The sequence below is a fragment of the Pan troglodytes genome, chromosome 5 (genome assembly GCF_028858775.2).
Source record: "Pan troglodytes isolate AG18354 chromosome 5, NHGRI_mPanTro3-v2.0_pri, whole genome shotgun sequence".
In the NCBI taxonomy this organism is placed as follows: Eukaryota; Metazoa; Chordata; class Mammalia; order Primates; family Hominidae; genus Pan; species Pan troglodytes.
The window spans coordinates 143147950-143171814 of record NC_072403.2 but is presented as its reverse complement, the minus strand read 5'-3'; the positions used below and the strand labels follow the sequence as shown (position 1 = coordinate 143171814).

The window sequence follows — 23865 nt, the reverse complement described above, 5'->3', positions numbered from 1 at the left end:
TGATACACAATTACAGTTTGAGATTTCAAGACCATTCTCAAGAGCTGATAAAATAGAAATTCTGTGAAAATACAGAAGACATAAACTACAGTACTAACCAAATCCACCTAACTGAAAATTACAGAACCCTCCAGCCAACAACAGAATGCACTTTCGTTTTAGTGTATAGAAAACCTTTGCCAAGAGAGACCACATTCTGAGCCATAAAACAAGTCTCAATAGTTAAAAATACTGAACTCATCCAATGCATGTTTTTGATCCACAATGGATTCAAATAAGAAATCAGTAACAGAAAGATACCCTGAGAATCCTTTAGTTATTTATATTTAAACAATGTTTCTAAATAATCCATGAATCAAAGATGAAAGCAAGAGGAATTAGAAAATACCTTTAACTGAACGTAAATTAAAACAAAACATATCAAATTTGTGGAATGCAGCTAAAGCTGTACTTTATACCACTAAGTGCTTGTATTAGAAAGTAAGAAAAGGTCTCAAGTCAGTTATCAAAGCTACCACATTAAGAACATAGGAAGAGAGGATCCAATTAACCCCAAATTAAGCAGAAAGAAGGAAACAATAAAAATAGTAGGAGAATGAAATAGAAAACAAATAAACAGTAGAGAACATCAGCGAAACCAAAGGCTAATCCCTTGAAAAAAAATCTATAAAATTGATAAAGCTGTATCCAGACTGATCAGAAACAAAAAATACAAGATGTATATTGCCAATATCAGGAGTAGGGGGTAGAAACATCACTATCGATTATACAAACATTAAGAGGATAATCAGGAAATATAAACAATTTTATGTGAAGAGATGCAACAAACTAGACGAAATGGGCAAATTCCTTAAAAGACACAGAAATGAATGGGATTTTTTGATACCACATTCCAGAGTCACTGAACAAAGCCTTATGGAAGGCAGGGAAGTTCACCAGTCCCGGGGCTTTGCTCTTTCAGTGACAAGAATCAAGTCTCTCACAGATCCCTGCCTAAAAGCAGTGGTTGCACTGTGGAACACTGGAACTATATGTAATTTAATTTAGGACACATTAGACACACTACCAATGCTTTTCTACTTTTTGGTAGAGGTATATTTCAAAGTAACTGCCATTTTTTAAACCGCAATGTACCTATCCGTGGCCTTGTCTGACTTTAAAAGAGAACTTTTTTATTCTAAACAGACTCCCTACGAATGGTTACCCTGTCATTTGACTCATGTGTCTCTACTTTTCCCTGTACTTTTCCCATTTGTAATTTGTAAAGTGCTCTCTTATGATCACCATGTATTTTGTAAATAATGAATAGTATTTGTTAAAAAAAAATCAAGGCTGCAGTGAACTATGACGGCACCACTGCACTCCAGCCTGGGCAACACAAGACTCCATCTCTTTAAAAAAATAAAATTTTATGAAAATGTAAAGGAACTTGAAAAGCCAAAACAGTTTTTAACAAGAAGAACATGATTAGAAGACTTATACTTCCTGATTTCAAGACTTACTTTGAAGCTACAGAAATAGAGACAGTGTGGTACTGGAATAAGTATAGACATATAGATAATAAAACAAAACAAAAAATCCGCAACTAGACTCACACACGTATGGCCAATTAATTTTCAACAAAGGAGCTAAGGCAATTAAAAAAGAATCTTTGCAAGGAATGGTACAAGAATAATTATATATCCATATGCAAAATAAAGAACCTCAACTCTTACACCAATATAAAAATTAAAATGAATCACAGACCTAATACGAGAGCTTTGTAAGTATAAACTGTCTAGAAGAAAACACAGAAGAACTTCTTAGTGATCTTAGATTTGGGAAAGATTTATTAAATAGGACAACAAAAGCACAAACTTTAAAAAAAAAAGAGGTAAATTGAACTTCATCAAAATGTAAAACATTTGCTCTTTTCAGGACCCTGTTAGAAAACAAAAGGCAGTCCACAGACTGGGAGAACATATTTGCAAAATTTATCTATTAAAGAACTTGTAGCGAGAAAACAAAAAGAACTCTTACTACTTAACAGTAAGAAAAGCAACCAAATACAAAAATGGCCAAAATAACTGAAAAGTTTTTTTCACAAAATAAGATATACAGATGGTCAATAAACATGTAAAAAGACATTCAACATTTTTAGTTGTCAGGGAAATACAAATTAAAGTCACAATGAGATACTACTACTCACCCAACAGAATGACTGTCAATTAAAAAGATAGACAATACTAAGTGTTGGTGAGGATGTGAAGCAACTGGAACTCCTATTGCTGGTGGGAATGCAAAAATGGTAATAGCCACTTGGTAAAAACAGTTTAGAAATTTCTTATAAAAAGTTGACCATATTCTTACAACGCAACCCATTAATCTACTTCTAGCTAGACTTGAAATCAAATAAAATGAAAGCATATACTCACATAAACACCTATACATGAATGTTTGTAGTAGCTTTGTTCATAATTATCCCAGACTAGAAACAACTCAAATACTCTTCAACTGGGGAATCAATCAATAAGCTATGGTAAATCCATGCAATGGATTAGTACTCAGTACAAAGTAATGAAATACTGATATAGGCAACAATATAGATGAAACTAAAATACGTTGTGTGAAATAAACCAGATTCAAAGGGTTACATACTGTATGATTTCATTTATATGACATTCTGGAAAAGGCAAAACTAGACTGCAAACAAACCAGCGGTTTCCAGGTGTAGCTGTAACAGGAAGGGTTGACTATAAAAGGGCATGAGAGAATTTTGGAGAGTGATGGAACTGTTCACAATCTTGATTGTGGTGCTATGACTCTGTGCTGATTACAACTGACAGACTTATATACAGTGAATATTACTGTATGTAAATTATACCTCAATGAAAAACAAACCATATTGGGAACAATTTCTTCCCCATCATGAGGGACAAGTTCAGCCTCTATTGGGGTCAACCTGTGAACCTGATGAATGGACTACTGCCCTGTCACTCTGCAATTAGCATGTGGCTGGTAATGATGATGGCTTTCTCAGCCCCTCTGTTTTAGACACATCTCAACTGTAATATCTGTAATCTCTCACAGCTGCAGGCCTCAGATTCTCAGTTGCTTTCCTTCTGAATCATATTTTTCTGTGTGCTTCATACCAAAATAGGAAAAATAATTTCCACTGAAATAGACTGGGGTGGTTTCTGAGCATAAATATGACTCAAATAAATTGTTTTAATTCTCCCCTTCAGTGTATCAGACAGGTATCATCTGCTCCAATCTGCTCAGAGAGTACAAACTAAGTTGGTAGCCAATATTCTGATTGACATGTGATCACCCTCACTCTGTTGTTTAAATCTCTTTCAGAGGGGCACTGTGCTCATGGCAGTTTGTTTTGCTGACTGGTTTTGCCTTGTCTTGTTTGTTGGTTCCCATTTGCTATTCCATATCATATGTTCTCTACTATATGGTAACCACGGTGGTTTCCTCCCTGAATTTTGGTTCCTGTATTTGTTCAGGATGGAACGTGGGGATGCCTCAAGATCCCTGACTGCTTGCTCAAGACCACTCCAAGTCATTTTGTGCAGAACTGATTGAGAGGTGCAATTCTGAGTAGTGTTAAAAGTAGTATGCATTCTAGACTGGGCACAGGGGCTCACGCCTGTAATCCCAGCACTTGGCGGATCACCTGAAGTCAGGAGTTTGAGAGCAGCCTGGCCAACATGGTGCAATCTTGTCTCCACTAAAAATACAAAAATTAGCCAGGCGTGGTGGCTCATGTCTGCAATCCCAGCTACTAGGGAGGCTGAAGCAGGAGAATCACTTGAACCCAGGAGGCGAAGGTTGCAATGAGCCGAGATCAGGCCACTATACTCCAGCCTGGGCGAAAGAAAGTGAGTGAGACTCTGTTTTCAAAAAAAAAGTAGTATGTATTCCAAACACAATTCCTGGTCCACAGGAGTGTCAACAGAAGTATGTCTATCATCGAAAAATTATTTTTATGACAAAGAAGAAATATAGTTTCAAACATGTCACAAGCATAAATTTTCAAATAATCATGCTTTTGTCTGGTAGAAAAACAAAGAAATCAGAAAATGAAGGACTCCTTAGAATCTAAATATTATTACATTCATGTAGTTTCTTATCATGTATTTTAAGAGAGCATTACATAAAACTTAAAAGCATGACTAACTGGAATTAATTTTTACGTATTTGGCCAACACACCTGCTCATGAGAATACAGACTTTTCTTTATAGGCTGATTATCCTAGGCTAGGAATTGATATGAGCAGAAATAAGGTCACTTTCCTGTTCTGAAGGCAATGTTCACCGATGTACGTCGGCAGAATAAATGTTGCCATTAATGTAATCTAGTAAAATAAACCATAAGTTGCAAATAACACTTCACTCCTTTTATAAGCAGTAAGGACATACCAAACTCAGAGGGCTTCGCAGGCTGAGAAAATTCCCGTGATGCCAGCTCACTAACAGCAGTCACAGGAACACTTTTTTCCACTTGTTCAGGTAACACTTCATACTTTCCAAAGTGTTTTCAGAAACATTATTGCATTTGGTTATCACAGAAACCTTAAGAGGTAAATTAAGTGTCATTCTTCCCATTTACAGGTAGAACAATGAGACTTGTATAAATTGCCTATGATCACATAGCAGTAGTGACGGAAACTGATAATTCCCTCACTAGGAATTAGGAAGCTTAGTTCATCCAAGACACCCACCCCCAGGCAGATATACTTCACAGTGCTCTCATCCTGGGAAAGTGAAGGTATACAAGAAAGAAATATTATGTGAGAAATAGCACATAATTTAATGATTGGTTAATTAGAAAACAGAAAATTCTCAGCTTGAAATGTCCAATACTAAATAATGGTACTGATTAATGCAATACAATTACTTCCTCCATCCCTCCCTTCCTTCTAATGCAATACAAGTCCTCCCTCCCTTTTTCCCTTCTTCCCTTCCTTCCTTCCCATGCTTTCATCTTTCCCCAAGTATTCATTGAGCATCCTCTTTTGTGATAAGCATTGTGCTATAAATACAGAAATGAATCTGACATGGGCCCTGCCTTAGGAAACCTGCAATTCAGTACAGGTAGAAACACATTAAATAAATAAGAGATCATGAACGCTCTCAAGGAAAGATGTACGATATAGAAGGGTACACAAAGTAGACAGCAGTGAATTCCGTCTAGGGGAAAATATTTCAAAAAGTGTCATGCAGGAGGTGATGTTTGAGCTGGATCAGACAGAATGAATAAGTATTTCTCAAGTGGGCCAGGGAAGAAATGCCACAAGAGAGAGAGTTAAGACCAGCTTGGCTTGTTTTATAGCAGCAGAACTTGCTCTGGTTAAGTAACTGATGAGGTGGGCGGGAGGAGAATGATGAGCCTGGAAACGTATGCAAGGGAGAGACCCTGAAGGCTCCAGGGGGACACACTGAGGAGTCTGCATATCAACTATTTCTCAAGCACCTACTATGATCAAATTGCACTTCCAGATTCTAAGACATACACAAATTATTAAGGCTCGTCTTCAAGGTTGCTTATTTCAACCTGTGAAGTATAACGCTAAAGAAAATTCGACTTTCAGAAAACTGCTCATGTTATAAAATGTAAGCTTCGGTCTCAGAACATTCCTATTATTTTATGGGAAAACATAAGATATGTCACTGACTAGTGATGCTGCCTCATTTTATCTTTGATGCCAATATCCAGTCATTATGCTTAGTGAGAGGGCCTAAAATGTAAGCAAAACTACAAAGTGACCAAGAGCATCACAAATACTTTAAACATCACAGGGTGAAAACATTATATTAAAATATTTTTTCATAATATTTTTAAAAATTATTCAAAATTAGCTCTGCAATCTTTAACTCAGCTGACTAATCCTAAACCAAATGCTTTTTGGATGAGTGAGTAGAATATGGTTTACCCTGTGAATTTTTCTAATTATTCAGCTAGCAAACACATAAAATAGGTTTAACTGCCACTGTTTTTCTTTGAAGTCTGAACATGAAACTCCAGGTACACAGAAATATTTGGTCAGTACATCTTGCTTGTGAATACTAATCAATCTGTCAACCAAGTTTATCAAGAATTATAAAAGTAATAATAATGGGTCAAATAGAGTGTGATGCTAAAGAGAACTTGAAGATAAGTTGATTAATCATTATAACAAAATCAAGAGAAAGGGTCATCTTTGGCCAACTTTTCTGGAAATATCATAAAAATGAACAGAGAGACAGAGCACACCGTTAAAAAAAAAAACAACAACAACAACAACAACAAAAACCCCTGAAGTTTGGTGATCTCATAAATTTATTGCTTTAGCTTCATGAAGAATGACTGAAGAAAGTAATTTAGGATATTTCTCTTCTCAGTGGCCTACAATTATCAATTTACAAGAGGCTCCAAAAAGTATTCAGACAAAAACTAAATTGTTTTAAAGTTCTCTTTGGTGATGTATACTGTTTATTAAGGTTCTTTGAATATGTAAATTCTTACTGTAGGAAGTGGAACTAGCATTTAAACTTGTTGAGTAATAGTACACTGATGACATGTAAATATAAATTAATTTGACCCATCAGTTGACATTTGCTTCTCAAGCTCTTGATCTTCACATGTGCACGAACTGCTCCCAGGCAAAGGAATTTCAGTTCTCTGTGGGGAACAAGTGCATGTGTACTAGGATGGACTAAGAACAGTCACTAGCATGCTGGGCTTCCCCCACAGGCGACCCTAAAGGCAAGATTAATTTCTGTGTGGAAAGCAGGGAACCGAGGCGATGATTAGAAGGAGGAGGTCAGAGACAATCCCAGTCTTGTCCTCTACAATGTCCTACTGTTCCTTCCTGAAGAGTAAGCCAGAGTTGGCCCCACTGCGGCTGCTGAGGGTCTCCTCCCGGGATCTCTGGAGGTGAGGGGCTGTGTTCTTTCACCACCAGCTGCTTCCAAGACCTAGTGTCCTGCTCATTAAGCCCCCAAACTCTGCACACTTGTATTTTCCAACACGTATTATTTCTTTACTTAGTTGTGACAATTATATTTATGGATCCTTTTAGTAATAACAAACAGACGTCATAGTACACATCTATTATGTGCCTGGGTTTTCTCCCAACACATTGAAGTCAAAAAGCTTTCTATTATCACTCCTTTACAAACAAGAGTCAGAGAAGCCATGAGACTTGCCGAAGTCTACAAAACTAAAAACTGACAAAGTGAAATGTAGACCTATGTGGCTCCAAAACATCACACTTTTGCCATTATACCATAATGCTGTTCCACATCTGACAAATGGAACTGTATTTCTATGATAGCTTCTGTAATTTTTTTTTGTTCTAAAATGAGACTGCTAACCAGAAACTATTTATATTGCTTTCTCTTGAGTTACAGGGTCAGGATTACCTAGGCTGGAATCCTAGCTCCCCAACTCCCTGCTCAGTATCCCTGTGAAAGTTGCTCAGCCCCTCTATGGCCCACTTTATTTGTGAGCCAGGGAAAACAGTAGTTCTACACCACAGGGCTGCTGTGAAAATTAAGTAAGAAAATCATATAAAGCTGCCTGCAATCCCAGAACTTTGGGGAGCTGAGGCGGGCGGATCACTTGAGGTCAGGAGCTTGAGATCAGGCTGGCCAACATGGCGAAACCCCATCTCTACTAAAAATACAAAAATTATCTGGGTGTGGTGGCACATGCCTGTAATCCCAGTTACTGGGGAGGCTGAGGCATGAGAATCGCTTGAACCCGGGAGGCAGAGGTTAAAGTGAGCCGAAATTGCACCACTGCACCCCATCCTGGGCAACAGAGCAAGACTCTGTCTCAAAAAAAAGAAAGAAAATAATACAAAGCACTTAGCATCATGATTGGCCTATAGTATAGCAATCAATAAAATGAGCTATTAATATGGTTTAGATGTTTGTCCCCTCAAAATCTCATATTGGAATATAATCCCCAGTGTTGAAGGTGGGGCCTGGTGGGAGGTATTTGGGTCATGGGGCAGATCTCTCATAAATGGCCTGGTGCTGTCCTCATGATAATGAGTGAGTTCTCACCCTAAGTTCATGTGAGATCTGGTTGTTTAAGAATGTGGCACTTCTCACCAGTCTCCCTCTTGCTCCTGCTCTTGCCATGTGATGTGCCTGCTCCCACTTCACCTTCTGCCATGAGTACAAGCTTCCTGAGGCCCTCACCAGAAGCAGATGCTAGCACCGTGCTTCCTGTTCAGCGTGCAGAACTGTGAGCCAATGAAACCTCTTTTCTTTATAAATTACCCAGTCTCAGGTATTCCTTGATGGCAACACAAAAATGGCCTAACATAGCTACTATTATCACCATTTGATTTAAATGAAAGAGACACTGTGACCCTCTTTCAAGTTAGAAGGTTACAAGGCTATTTATTTATGATCTTCCTGATAAACATTTCTGTAAGCAAACATAATATGGGAAACCTACTCACTTTATACAATATATTTCTTGAAACAATGTTGAAATAACTGTAAACAATAATTTTATGCACTGTTCTATATAGCTAACATTTACATTCTTTTGCTACTAAGTGATATTCCATGATAGGTAAAGAGAAGAGCTACTCCTAGTTATGCTTGCAAAAGGCTTCCAGCAGACATAAACAGACCACAGCAGAAATAGTGTGATACATACAGTTTTAGGTTTCTAGATGCACCAAACTGAATCACTTTCAGTTTATATGCAACTTTCCAAGTACTATCTACCTGAGAACACATGTTAAGCACATGTGGTAAATGTCGCAATCATCCACAGTTTCAGCTTTGCTCTCACCTTCCTTGTACAATCAATACATACTTTCAGTCACAGGGCTGCTTTCCATCCAGTCATTCCTTTTTGGTTAAATCCCCAAAAGACTGGATATAATTAATGGCATAAAAAATAGAGCAAAAGATACACTCTCAGTAAAAATCAGGACCCAAAGGAAACATAAATTATAATAGCAAGTAAAGAATGGGGGGAAAAACAGATTATGGAGGTGCAAATCCCCATAGCCAAGTTTTGAGTTCTGAGCTTCCCAAAATTCAGAGTGAAAGGAGATGCATTGTGGTTCTCATTGCCAAGAGCCCAAAGCACACACCACAGTAGCTTAGGATCAGAGTGGCTACTCCATTGCCACCCCACTCCAGGGCTCTAGGCCACATCCACTTTACAATGGTCTGCCCCAAATCCCTTCCTCACCTACCCTTCACCCTTCTCTTATAAAAGTATCCACTGCACCTGTCCCCTTGGTAACTGCTCCTCTCACATTCTCTCTGGCTCCAGTAGGGCTGTTGATCCAGAGCTACCACAGGTCCATATGATGCTCTGCATGGATCTTTTAAGAAGTGACCCTTCCTTAAGACACTTCATTTCCATCTTCTGGGAAATTTTCACAACATGCTGCTTTCGTTTGTATAGAAAGGCACTGTACACCATAACACACAAATTACAATGTCTTCAATGTGTATACTGCCTCACAGGTTGCATACACATTGTAGTTTACAACCTGTACCTTTCCTCAAATTTCATATATGGGAATGAGGAGAGGGAAACTCATTCTCCTTGAATGTCAAGCAGTAAGAGTGTTCTCCAGAAATGCTGGAAGTCATATCCCCATCACTGAGTGAAGCCAGAGAGAGTGACGACACAGAAGCTTCTGGAAGCCAGAGCCCTACCAGCAAGGGAACCTAAGAGGCTGAGAACAGAAGCTGAAAGAAGAGATGGAGAGGTGGTGTCCATAAGTTGGTCTCAAGGCTGATCTCTACCCCTTTCATGTTGTTTGCATAGGTGAGTCATTACATTTTCCCTTCTAATAAAAACTAGAACAGATTTGCCTTGATGTATGCCACTTCCGGGCATCTATCCTCTCACTGCCTTGGCTCTACTGCCCTTTTCTGTTTCTGCTGACTAGTTCCCAGATCCTTCTAAGAATTCCTCAGACTTCAGAACATTCTAGCCACTGCTTTGGCCCCCTGACGTCTGAGCCTTTGGTCCCCTTTAAACCTGAAGCCGTGAGAACACAGCTTATTATTCTCAAATGCTAATCTCTACCTGGCTGCAGGTTTAACTCCAATCTAATTTGCTATCTCCCTATATCATAGATTGACAGTGGATATCATTAATATGGATTGAGAGAATTGGCTTAGCAAAATATAAAAATACTATAACATTGCAGAACACTTGGTTAACAAACTTAGAAGAAATTATTTTTAAAGAATGTTCAAAACTATTGAAAGATTAGTTTTCAAATGATTTGTTCTTTTTAAGTTTGTTGAATTGATCTAGGTGAGAGTTTTCCTTGGAAACGTCTTATTAACAACTAACTTGAATTATTGCAATATATATATATTTTTTAAAAAACTATTTCTTTTGAAGTGGTCATATCTTTGCATACTTTGTAAAAAATTATGGAATTTTATTGTGAAAAATACATCATTTTAAAATACGGTTATTGTTTTTTGTCCCAAAAGAAATAAGAACATTGGCATAAACAAAATGCTTACCTTAGAACAATGGGGAAAAAAGATATTGCCAAAATGTGTAGCCAACAACGATGTGCCAGCTATTAAACCACTGCCCCTCAGCTCCAAGCCCACCCTTCCTTACTCAGGTTTATGATAACAGAGCTGGGACTCAGCTCACTTATTTCTCCTTTGCCCTCTGGATCTGCTAAGTTCTGCCAAGAAGGGGAGGCAGAGAGAAACTGGACAGCTGCGCAAAGGGAACAGGATCTTGCCCTTTGCTATTTGTTCATTATTCTCATCAGTGTTGCCCCAACAACTGGTTCCAATAGCAGATGGCTCTAGTTTTCATCTTTTCCCTCACTCCTGGTATCAGCCTCACTGCATTCCCTTAGAGACAATAGCAAAGTTGGCCAATGTCCCCTCCTCAAAAGCCAGAAGCCCAGCTTTGATGGTCCCTATTCTGTGTTACTGGGACACCTCCTTGGAGACAGTAACCTCTCCTCAAAGGTCTGAGTCTCGGCTATGTGGGGGTCCTTCCCACAAGTAACCCAGCCTAAAAGTTACTATCTTTTCCCTCAGTATTGCCTTTCCACCCTTTATTCCTCCAAAACTTACTTAACTAATTCCCTACGTTAAATTCTCTCTGTTAAAGCAACTGGTGTAGTTTCTATTTTCTTGGTTAGATTCTAAATGATACAAACTTCTTTATTTCCCCCCCACAATGTTTTATTTACAGCAGACTAAGACATGAACAACAGAGGCAAAGGGTACAAAGGAACAGCTATGAGCTTGAAGTTTTTTAGAAAAAAATGCGTATTTCATGAACTTGATTCTCCATAAAACAATTTATGTCTTTCAATATTCAAATTTAACAGTTTTACTACATATTTTTAGGCTCTGTAAAATCTGTAAATCTGATTTTACATTGGAGGTTCAGTAGGTTAAGTACAGTACTGGGTATATAATAGCATCTCAATGAATTTTTATGTTAAATTTACCAAACTAATTTTAGAGAAAATTAATTTAAACCTAAATGTGGATAAAATAGTTTCATAAAAATTTTATTTATAAAGACAATAATACAATAGACATTACACCTTAGTTTATTATCTCTAGGATTCATTGGTACCAACTGCCAGCTGTTACCATTAGTTCAATAATTGGTATTTTATGTGGTATGTGTTACAACAATGTATTTGAGCCCAAACTTGTACGTTATACTTCTATCTTAAAGCATATTTGTTGGTCTTAAAGCCATTAATTTAAAATATTCTTTTTTTTTTTTTTTTTTGGAGACAGAGTTTCGCTCTTGTTGCCCAGGCTGCATTCGCTCTTGTTGCGCAATGGTGCAATCTCAGCTCACTGCAACCTCCATCTCCTGGGTTCAAGCGATTCTCCTGCCTCAGCCTGCTGAGTAGCTGCGATTACAGGCATGTGCCACTACGCCCAGCTAACTTTGTATTTTTGGTAGAGAAGGGGTTTCTCCATGTTGGTCAGGCTGGTCTCAAACTCCCAACCTCAGGTGATCCACCCACCTCGGCCTCCCAAAGTGCTGGGATTACAGTCATGAGCCACTGTGCCGGGCCATTAAAATATTCATTTAATAGTGACTATAAATTAAGGAAAATAAAAGGTAGACATTTTTTCATGAAAATTTTGGTGTTCTAAGCAAAAATTAACAAGTGGAATCTAATTAAACTAAAAAGCTTCTGCACAGCAAAAGAAACTATTATCATAGTGAACAGACAACCTAAAGAATTGGGAGGAAATTTTGCAATCTATCCATCTGACCAAGGGCTAATATCCAGAATCTACAAAGAACTTAAACAAATTTACAAGAAAAAAACAAACCACCCCATTAAAAAGTGGGCAAAAGACATGAACAGACACTTCTCAAAAGAAGACATTTGTGCAGCCAACAAATATATGAAAAACAGCTCAGCATCACTGATCATTAGAGAAACGCAAATCAAAACCACAATAAGATACCATCTAATACCAGTTAGAATGGCGATTATTAAAATGTCAAGAAATAACAGATGCTGGCGAGGCTGGAGAAACAGGAACACTTTTACACTGTTGGTGGGAATGTAAATTAGTTCAACCACTGTGGAAGAGAGTGTGGAGATTCCTCAAAGACCCAGAACCAGAAATACCATTTGACCCAGCAATCCCATTACTGGGTATATGCCCAAAAAAATATAAATCATTCTATTATAAAGATACACGCACACGTATGTTTATTGCAGCACTATTCACAATAGCAAAGACATGGAATCAACCCAAATGCCCATCAATGATAGACTAGATAAAGAAAATGTGGTACATATACACCATGGAATACTATGCAGCCTTAAAAAGGAACAAGATCATGTCCTTTACAGGGACATGGATGGATATGGAAGCCACTATCCTCAGCAAACTAACACAGGAACAGAAAAAAAAAAAAAAAAAAAAAAAACACCACATGTTCTCACTTACAAGTAGGGGCTGAACAATGAGAGCACATGGACACAGGGAGGGGAACAGCACACACTGGGGCCTGTTGGGTGGATGAGGGGCGAGAGAGTATCCGGATAAATAGCTAATGCATGCAAGGCTTAATACCTGGGTGATGGGTTGATGGGTGGAGCAAACCACCATGGCACACATTTACCTAACAAACCTGCACACTCTGCACAGGTATCCCAGAACTTAAAATAAAATTTAAAAAAATTTTGCTCTTCCATTTAAATTGTTCAGTGACTTAAAATAGTTTGAAAATTCTGCCTTAAAAAATCTTCTCTCAGGCAATTTATTATGAATTACTAATACAAAATTTGACTATGAGAACTTCTCTATTTTATGATCCCATTTCAGTATTTTCATTGTTTAAAACAAGATTTACTGCAAACATAATTAGAATACTACTGGGTTTAACGTATCTTTACCATTGGCTTCTAAGACCACCAAAAGAAAATGTGTTAAACTAACACTCACTGTCCTAATTCTGTTCCCCTAGAGCCATACAAAACAACTCTTCTTTTGCTTCCACATTAAAGAGCCCTCTAAATGTTCTAAGACCACTAATTCTTCTACCTTCTCTCCTCCCAGCTAAGCTGCCTGAGTCCTTCAGCTTTCCTCTTGTGATGTGGTTTCCAGGCTCGTCACCATCCTGGCCTCCCTCAGGTCACACTCCAGCTGGCCAGTACTCTAAACAAAGTCTGACTACAATAGCCCTAGATAGAAAGTCTGAGATTAACAAGTCATCTGCTTGCCAGTTTATCAGCTATCAATCAAATCCTGAAAAGGCTGCATTTCACAGCTAACTTTAGCTGAACATTTAAAATGCTTAGAAAGTGTGAATTATATTTTTGCTTAAACAGTCAGATATGAGACATCAAACTGAAGCCTGATGTAATTCACATGGCAAATGCCAACAACTACTATCTGACCTCGAAGTCAGGAGAGAAGCCGGGGAGGGGCTCTGAGCCAGGTCGTTTAGAGTGAATCACCCTTTCCACCTGATTCCTTCTTCCCTCTCCCATCAGCACTACAAACTAGGTAACTAGGTGAGCCCTGACTTCCTTGGGAATATGAGATCCTCTGTCAATCCACACCAAGCATCTTGTTTGTATATCACTTTCTCCCTGGCACTACATAGATACATAATAGGTTTATTAAAGTTCTTGACTAAATTCATAAGTTTTGGGGGAAAGTATATAAATAAATGCAGAAAATTATAAGCCTCAAATATCTCTGATTTAACCTTTAATAAAATTAACAACATTTATGTTCTAGTTACCATATAATTTAAGTTAAAGCTATACTTACTCTTTATATTTTCATCATACAGTTCCGCTTTTGTCTATGACTATTTGCTAAGGGCAAAGAACTTTACCATGCAACTGAAAGATTTATTTTAATAGTTTCAAGGTCTGTTAACTTGTAACTCACATTATGAATGTTAGTCACAGAAGATTTTATTTGCTAAGATGTTTGCTGTAGGAACTGTTCGTTCATGTCAAGTTGTAAATCCTGCCTGGGATAGAAGCTTAAGGTAATTTCCAATTTGGGTAGTAATTAACTCACTCTCAGTGACTTAGCTATGGAACTCCCTGGGCATGTAAGAGGCATGGCTTTGCTTGTTAGACTGAAAGCATCAATCAATATCCTTTATCTTGGCTTTTTACGTTCAAGGCATAATAAACTTTGAGGTCTCACAGATTTCTTTTTACAAGGCCATGTAACTTTTTAAAGAAAGAATCCATTAGTAGGAAGCATGTGTTACTCATCATCATACCTTCCAGAACACCTGGCTCAGAGTTTTCTGAATCATGGGCTCAACAACATTAATTGAAGTGAACCTGCTATTCCTTAACGGCAGCTCTGACTTAAGGCTACATTTCATTGCAACTAAAATGGAACATGAATAGTAAGTCAGAGAACTCTCACTTCTTCACTAGGTTTGGTAATATTTGTTTCGGAATACATACTGGGACATGGCATCTAATAAACTCAGAAAATATAATTTCCCTGCAACAAAAAAAGTGTATTAATTGTGTAACCACAGTCACCTTAGAAGTCAGCTTGGCATAACTATGGTTTTATTTCTACTTATATACACACTGAGTGTCCCCTAAATCAAGCAAGTGTAAACAAAGAAAAAAGGGAGGATTTACTGCTTCATGCAGTGCAGAAGGTCTTGGGCATGGCTGAACTCAGAGGCTCAGACACTCATCAGGACTCTCTCCTTCCCTAGGCTTACTTTCCTCTGTGCTGGCTCCATTCTCAGAACGACTCTTCCTGATGGTACTTGCTCTACAGTACCAAGTACTGTGATCTTAGGATGACAGCCTTTCTGCTCACAACCCAAAAGGAAGACAGGCTCTCTATCAAATCTCAAGGAAGATCATGGTTGACTTTGCTAGGACCACATGTCTCTCCTGGGGCAGGAAGTAAGGCCTCATGATGGACAAGACCCCAAGAAGTGGGGGAAAGAGTTCCCCATAGGAAATTAGGCTGTGCAGATCAATGCTGCAAGTCTACTCAACAATTCAAGGTCTGACATTCCAAGTGCCTTTTTATCTCTACTGCATAAGGTAGAAATAAAAGCATAGTTCTGCCAAGCTGACTTTTTTTTTTTTTTTTTTTTTTTGAGACAAGGCCTCACTTTGTCACCCAGGCTGGAGTACAGTGGTGCAATCATGGCACTTCAGCCTCCCGAGTAGTTGGGACTACAGGTACACATTATCACACCCAGTTAATTTTTGCCATGTTGCCCAAGCTCAAGCTGACTTCTTACTGCGGCTATGCAATTAACACACTATTTGCTGCAGAGACATTTATATTTACTGAGTCTATTATATGCCAAGCACAGTGTCAGGAATTTTATAGGCATTAGCTTATTTAATTTTCTCAATAGGTAGATACTGTTTAAGACAAATGCACAGAAAAAAATCTTAGAGAAGTTAAACGGTAAATGTCAGAACCAAAAGTGCAAACTGAGCCATTTTGTCTCTAGAGTCTCCATTTTTCTACCATATAGACATTGAGAATTTTGAAACTCTTGAGTTGGGCTGTCATCATCACTGCTTATCTTTTATTTTATTTTTTATTTCATTATTTTACTATAAATATTTCCCAAGAGCACTTGGGATAATTTGGTCTTATTAAAATGCAAATCCATGGCTGGGTGCAGTGGCTCACACCTATAATCCCAATACTCTGGGAGCCGAGGTGGGAGGATCACTTGAGGCCAGGAGTTTGAGACCTGCCTGGGCCATCTCTTAATAATAATAATAATAATAATAATGTCCCAGGAAGGAGTAATTCAGATATGAAACTTTCTTTTATTAGCCAAAAGCTTTCGGTATATCAGAGTCCTGCTGCTTCTTTCACGGCCCCCCAGGAAGATGACACAGGACAGACCACATCACACTGCTGAAGGACAGGGCTTTTGGATACAGCTCATGGCAGTCAATGGCTCTACTGGGGGCTGGGAATAATTCTACAACCTTGCTATTCCTCATGGAAATTATTCAACATTTGATGGTAGAATCCTGCAAACTCTAAAAATGTCAGAATAACAAGAAGGAATCCAGTTACCACATAGCCTATGAATTAATAGATGGAATCAGGAAGGTAAGATAAGAATAGTAAGTACTAGCATTTGCTCTAATGTTCCTTTACTTGATTTTAGAAACATAAGCCTCCTGATTACAAATTATTTAATAAAGGGAAAATCTAACCTTTAGTGACTATGGTTAAATGTTTGTTTTACCTTGCACACCATTCCTGCTGCTACCACAATATTACCCACAGAAATCTTATGCAAAATGTAGTCTCAGGTTACACACAACACCTCTGGCTTCACTGCTTCAGAAAGAGGGCAGCAGATGCTGAGCTGCCTAGGATCCCAGCCTTCTACCAGCTCTCAGCCCCATGGCACCCCGGGAGACTGTAACTGAGAAATCCCCCACACTTCTGGCTTTCAACAACTTGCACTCTTAAATGAGACAGGGAGCATCTATTTTCTAATAGTTGCATTTAATAAGCAGTCTTGAACATAATCCTAGCATAGTACTTGGCACACAGTAAACATTAAATAAATTAAGAAGAGGAGAAAAAGAGGGGAAGTCAAAGAGGAAGATTTGGAGGAGGAGAAAGAGAAAGAATTGCATCACATCTATATCACTCATTCTTTTATTCCCTAGACTCTTAGCTCTAAGGGGCAAATGAGAAAATATGAATTAAACAAGAGTAGTTCAACCCCCACTTCTTAAATCTGTGGAACTGAAGCCCTGAGATGTTAGCAGCTTGCTCAGACAGGATGTAATAGCAGAGCTGGGTTTCCCATCCAGCTCTCTGTCCTCCCAGGCCTGTGCTCTGTCTACAGTAAGAACTGCATGCCAAGCAATGGGCCATATGTTTTCAACAGGCAGTGGCAGAACTGGAGTTATGCTGTGTCCCCTGTGGGCAAACACATTTTTACTGGCAAGGAAGAAAAATAAAGTGTCACTGTCCTTTGATGGGAGGTTCCCTATCCTCATTCCCTGGGGCCCAGAATGTAAAGTCTAAGTGTGAGCCTGTTAAAATGTTTCTCTGGTACGTTCAGTAACCAAAGCTCTTCATGGGTTCCAACATTAACCAGTTATTCCATATTCTATCATCTGATAGGCTGATTGACACTGAAGCTCTCTCACACTCACAAGAAATGTGTACCATTCCCTTCATCGACAAACATTTAGAACATGCCTCCTCTGGGTAACATGCTATGTTAGGGTCTGGTGCCACTAAGAGAGATGTACGACACCTACCCTGAATACGAGGTGTTTGAAATCCATGTGATAAGATAGAGCAGACATGTGAAAGGTAACCATGAAGTCAGCATATCTTAGGTGCAAATGAGAAGAGCAAAGTATAAGGCTATAGGATTTCTAGGATGACTTCTAGGTAATTGGAAAATCTAAATATAGATGTCCTTGTGTAAAATTTGATCACCTTTATGGTAATTACGGTTATATATATGTATTCACCAGACATTAAATCCACACTGCATACCTCAATTTATGGATTAATGTAATATCAGAAATTATCTCAACATTTGACTCATATTTATAAAATGAGTACTATAAATGGTCCCAGTAATTCATCCCACACAAAAAGACTATACTAACACATATTTCATGTATAAAATTAAAATGTGTCTTGTTAAAACACATACTTATTCTAATATTTTATTTTCAGCCATCACAGAATATCAGGACTAGAAAGAAACTGAGTTGTCAGTGCATTCATTCATTAGCAAGTCCATTCTCCCCTTACAACAACCCTAGAAGGTGATGTCCTTATGATGTCCCCATCCTGTCCTTGAATACTTTCAGTGACAAGAGACTAACTCATGAGGTAGGTCAGTTCATCTTTACCATTCATCCATTTAATTCTACATAAAAGCAGTGTACTTCAAAATGGGAAAATCAGCAACAGCAAAAGAGAAAATAAAATGTTTTCTAATTAGTTACAGAGGTATCTACATAGTTATTAAGTTTTCTTGTGAGGTTTGCTTAATAAGATAGATAACCCAGAGTGGTCCATATGCCTCTGCAATATTGACCACTGTGGGTTATCTGCAATGACATTTCTGTTCATGACAGACATTCCTTTCAGGCAGCTCAATATGAGAAATTAGGTAATTCAAATAAATCAAGTTCTATATAAGTAGTCAGCAAAAACTACATTGGAAAATACCTATAGTATTTGTTAAACCTATAATATTTCCAGTAATTTTTAATGTTAACAATGTTCCCGTAGAGCAAGAGAAAGAGCCTAATCTTCCAAGAAACATGAATTTATTGGCAGTGTATTCTACTTACTGTGGTGAAAAATACAGTTTGGAAAAATGTTTAACTTCCAAGATTTAAACAAAAAAGTGTTTTGTGCTGCACTAATTAATAAATAAACCATGACAAGCTCTGCTGTATTTGACTATTCAGCCCATTGGCAAAATTTCTAGCAATCCCACTACTGGGTATCTATCCACAGAAAAGGAAATCAGTGTATCAAAGGAATACCTGCACCCCGATGTTTATTGCAGCATTATTCACAAGAGCCAAATACGGAATCAACCTAACTTTCCATCAATAGATGAATGGATAATGAAAATGTGGTATATATATACTATGGAATACGATTCAGCCATAAAAAAGAATAAAATCCTGTCATTTTCAGCAACATGGATGGAAATGTAGGTCATTACAGAAAGTGAAATAAGCCAGGCACATAAAGACAAATATTGTATGTTCTCATTCCTATGTTGGAGCTTAAAAATAAATAAATAAATAAAAAAGTAGATCTCATGGAGATAGAGTGGAATGATGGTTACCAGAGGCTGGGAAGTTGTAGGGGAGAAAGATGATGAGAGGTTAATAGGTACAAACACAGTTAGATAGAAGGAATTGGTTCTAATGTTTGACAGCACAGTAAGGTGACTATAGTTAAAAACATTTATTGTACATTCCAAAATAGCTGGAAGTTGAAATATTCCCGCCACAAGGAAATGATAAATGTTTGAGGTGATGGATATCCTAATTGCCCTGATTTGATCCTTACACATTGCATGCATGTACCAAAATATCACATGCCCCATAAATATGTACAACGATTATGTATCGATTCAAATTGCATAAGAATATTTCTGGGTATGCATATAGTTAACTTTCTACAGCTTAGGCTCCCACACGACTAGTTGATTTAAAAAAATCATCATTTGCTATCAATAGACTAAAACAGTAGCACTAATAAATCAATTAAATTAGAATTATTTCTATCTACCACCACCACCAAACGGCAAAAGCAGGATAAAATAGCAGCAGGAGAGGGGAGGGGTCACTTGACTCTTACCACTTGACCAACTGGGTATATCCTTGCTGTATCTCTGTAGGACTGCAGAGGACGAGCTTTCCAACTCACCTGTGTTTTGAGAATAACACCCACAAATTTAAACTTTCACCAAAAACTCATCAAATTCTCCATAATTTGGGCTACCTTCAAGGAGGAACATTCTAGGGCCACCGCCTGTTACAGAATTAGAAGAAGTGAGTATTCACATTTTTGTGCTCTGCTTTTAGTAGATGCTCAAGGAGTACATTGCTCAGAGTAGGCTAACAAGGCTATTAGGAGATGACACAAAGATAAATAAGACTCAGGAGGTTACTGTACAATCGAGCAGCAAGATCAGAAAAAAGCTGGACCCTCCCAAATGTCTATTATGGATTCTTTCACATTATCAGCACAACTTACAGACTAGATACCCACAGTTTGTGCTAATTTATATGTTCCTTGAGGCACGCTGAGCAATAAATTCTCTGCCACTTTTTAAATGTCCCCTTTATAAGTACTGTTAGGCACTTATTACCAGAAGGACAGTGATGCCTGGCACAGAAGCCTATCTTTAGACCATCCTGTACCAGAGAAATTAAACACTGCATCAGGAAACAGCTCTACAATGTGCATATGTGTTTCCATGGGGAGTGTGAACGGAGTATGAAGCAGATTAGGAAGAGAAAACCAGTGAAGTAACCACAAAATCAGACAGATGAAAGAATGATGGGCAGAAAATGGAGAGGACCCAGGAGGCCATCAGGAGTGAATGGGGGCAGGGGTGTAAATGCATTTCTTCTAACCATAATTTGCACCTCCAGACTCGGGCTTCACTTCAGATATAGAGTTCTATCTTCATTTTTTTCTTAAAGTTTGGAATTTGAAACAGTAAGCCCCAAAAGCAGTACACATTACTTCCTGTCCATCAATATTAGGAAGCACCGTATGTAAAACAGAAGACTGTTCTTCAACAGTCCCTGATAAGGAAGACAGAAAAGAACAAATTCCTTCTGGAGTTGAAACTTGACGTCTTCAGATGGAGCCAAAAGATGCTTACAGACAGGGGAAGAAGAGAAACAGAGCAGGAGAGCAGGCACTCCAGGGGAAAACCCTGAGCAGTGGAACAGAAAGTGAAGAGGGTGGGGAAAGAATTCACTATCCCTGCATCGGCCCATGCCAAGGTTTTTCAGAGAGGAGCGTTCCCCAAGAAAAAGATCAACCAACCCAAATCTTCAGGAACTACAAATAAATCATTCTGACAAATAATCTGAAAAGTCTTGGGCTGCCAAATGAATGCCAATGGTCTTTGTTAGAAAGTGAATGACTTTGTTGTAAGGTCATCTCAAGTTGTAAGAGCAGGACTGTCACACACTTTACAGTATCCTTTCACAAGTAAAATTTAGAGCGCAGCTTATTGGCTCCTTGTTAACAATCAAATGCTCCACAGTTTCCAATGTTTGGAGACTTCAGCATTTATTCCAAAGCATTCCCCAAAGAGTTACTGTAAAAACTGTCTTATTTCCCAAGTGAACAGGTATAGCATATGTATTTTTTTTTTAACAGTCCCTGGCTAGTTTCCTGAAGAACAAGCAGCAGGAAATATAAACCAGACGTATATCTTTCAGTATCTGAACCAGATATTATGAAATTCCATGGACCTATTTAAATTAGAATCAAGCACTGATATGACACAAATGTGGCTGCAAATTTAGCAAGTATGACTGGAAACATTATATTGAAAAGGAAGTAAAAATTCCCTATTTCGGGGCAACTAGGGTAAGGCAAACTCTATTCAGCATACTAATTAAAATGCCAGTATTCCATTTAACAAAGCTAAAATGTAAGTGAATAAACATAAGCCAGTGAAGAACAAAATTCAATGCAAATGTCACCACTTTAAGTTGTCTTTTCTAGGCACAAGCCGCTGTGGAATTCAACATTCATTTAGGCAGGTTCAATGGGGCTTCTGCTAGAAGCAAAGCGGCATCACTTGTTTAGAGTGGTCTCACAGGCACACTTGAATCCCTTCCAGGAAGAACAAAGCAGGGGACACATGAAAATATCTGCAAGTGTCTAATATGTGTCATTTTAGAACCAGCTTTACCTATTTGTTACTGTTGAGCATTGCTCTGAAAATATGCCAGTTTCAGATAAGAAAAATGAAGTCTGGCTTGTACAGTATATCAAATCGAATGCAGTGATTTAAAGAAACTCAAAACTAAACTCTGACTCTAACGTAGTGGGATAAAAATGAGCTGGGAGAATACCAACAGAGGAGAATCAGAAATGAGTTTTCAGTATTTTGTATTTTTAACACAGCCCATCTACTGAGTTGCAGTACTTTTACAGTTAATTTGTAACTACACACCTACCAGTCCCTTTAAGAAACACACATTAAAAACCATAGCTGATTAGTCTGCTATCTTTCCCATTAAAAAAAGAGCAAAACTACCCCTAGAAGACAACCGCACAAAATAGTCAAGCACTTAGGATTCTGCACAGTACAAATCCCACTTACTGATTTTTCCTTCATCTCTTGAGAAAGGAAAGCAGCAAAGCTGGCCCATGGCACTGGTCCTGTCTGTCTTTCCTGGTGTTCTTCTCCGTGAGGACCCCAAATAGAAATTGCAGTTTATAGCACAGTCTGCGAGCACACCCTGCCTTTTTCACTCCACGGAGCAGTACAGGCAGCTTGAAGAGCCAACGCACACGCCGCCGGGGGGAGAGAAAGGAGAAGGGAACTTGCTGCCGTGAGCAAAAAAGGCTCCACCTCCAGTCCTCCAGCCTAATGCAACTGCTCTGGGACTGGCATTCAGTGAAGGAAGTGGCTATACGCTCCCGTATTCTCACAAAACTGTGAGTCCCTGGCCATAGGTCAGTGCCATGTGTACTGTCTGGCTATTTGCATATGTCTTTAAGAAAGGTAGTCGAGAAAAACCACAATGAGCCCTTTCTCCTACAGACAACCGCAGTAATTACACATGAAAATTCAAACCCCCAAAAAAACCATATTTTCTGTCTGCTACTTAAAGAGGAAGAGCCTTCTTTTATCCCTAGGAGATTGTGGTTTATGAATAGAAAACCCAACATAGCAGAACACTGGAATCACAACTTGTATGAAGTACCATTAACTACCTAGCAAACTGCATGAACAATAGAAATGATAGGCTAAGTGTGGGGAAAGAGGCTATCGACTGTTATCTGTACGGTACGGCATATCTTTTAAATTCCTGCTTTCTGATATATTGCCTTATTCCCCTAGTAAAGCAGTAATCAATAATATTAATTTTGAAATTATACCATCAAATATGTCAACAGCCTAGGAAATTACCCAAATATAGATGCATCACTGACAAAAAGACAAAAGATTAGGGCATCTTTCTGAATGAAGCCACAAGGTGACTGAGCAAATTCAGGGGCAGCAAAACAACTAATTTTAAGAAAGGCTATATTTTGAACTCTATTACATGAAATAACAGATTTCATGTAATTGTTCAAAATCTGTTATCTTATAGAGGGAATAGCCTTAGTTTATGACACTCTAGGAAAGAAAAATTGTTCATAGTGCCAGAAATTCCACCCCGATTCTTTCTTACTCCTCTATTTACTAGCTAGGCACACCTATTTCCCATGGATTAGAAGGAGAGGGAACAGGATGATGCTGAACACCTCAAGTGGTTCTGAACATAGTCCACCTACTTTCATGATCATCCAAACAAAAAGAGCCTGCAGCATGGAAAAATGAAAATTGTCAATTTTACAAATTATATTTGTCACATTAAAAAAAACAGTGAAGATGTTGGCAAACACTAGTATCTGTTTTCAATGCTTTTTTTCTGAAAGATAGAATTTTGATAATTTTGATGCAAATATCAAAGAGTATTTGAGAGTGTTATCAAGGAACACAGTTGTTTTTATATGTCACAGGTACATTAATATGCACTTTGACTTCCACATTAGAAATACTGTGAAGATCTATGGAATAAAAAGCAAAGATCTGACTGATTAAACTGGCAGGTCTATCCACATAATTAAAATTAATGTTTA

The 23865-nt window shown here is 38.2% G+C and overlaps 1 protein-coding gene across 9 annotated transcripts in view; it reads right to left on the bottom strand.

Annotated features, from left to right (window-relative positions):
• Positions 1-23865, bottom strand: part of AKAP7 (A-kinase anchoring protein 7) — a 148987-nt gene that overhangs the window by 10575 nt on the left and 114547 nt on the right. For 2 of the 9 annotated variants that reach the window (XM_003311485.6, XM_054686321.2), the window contains exon 1: positions 22337-22550. The exons of the other annotated variants lie outside the window; for them this stretch is intronic. In XM_003311485.6, coding sequence (XP_003311533.1) covers positions 22337-22385 — 49 coding nt within the window. In that variant the 5' untranslated portion in view covers positions 22386-22550. Of the gene's footprint in view, positions 1-22336; positions 22551-23865 lie in introns of those variants that run through there. 9 annotated transcript variants of the gene reach the window in all.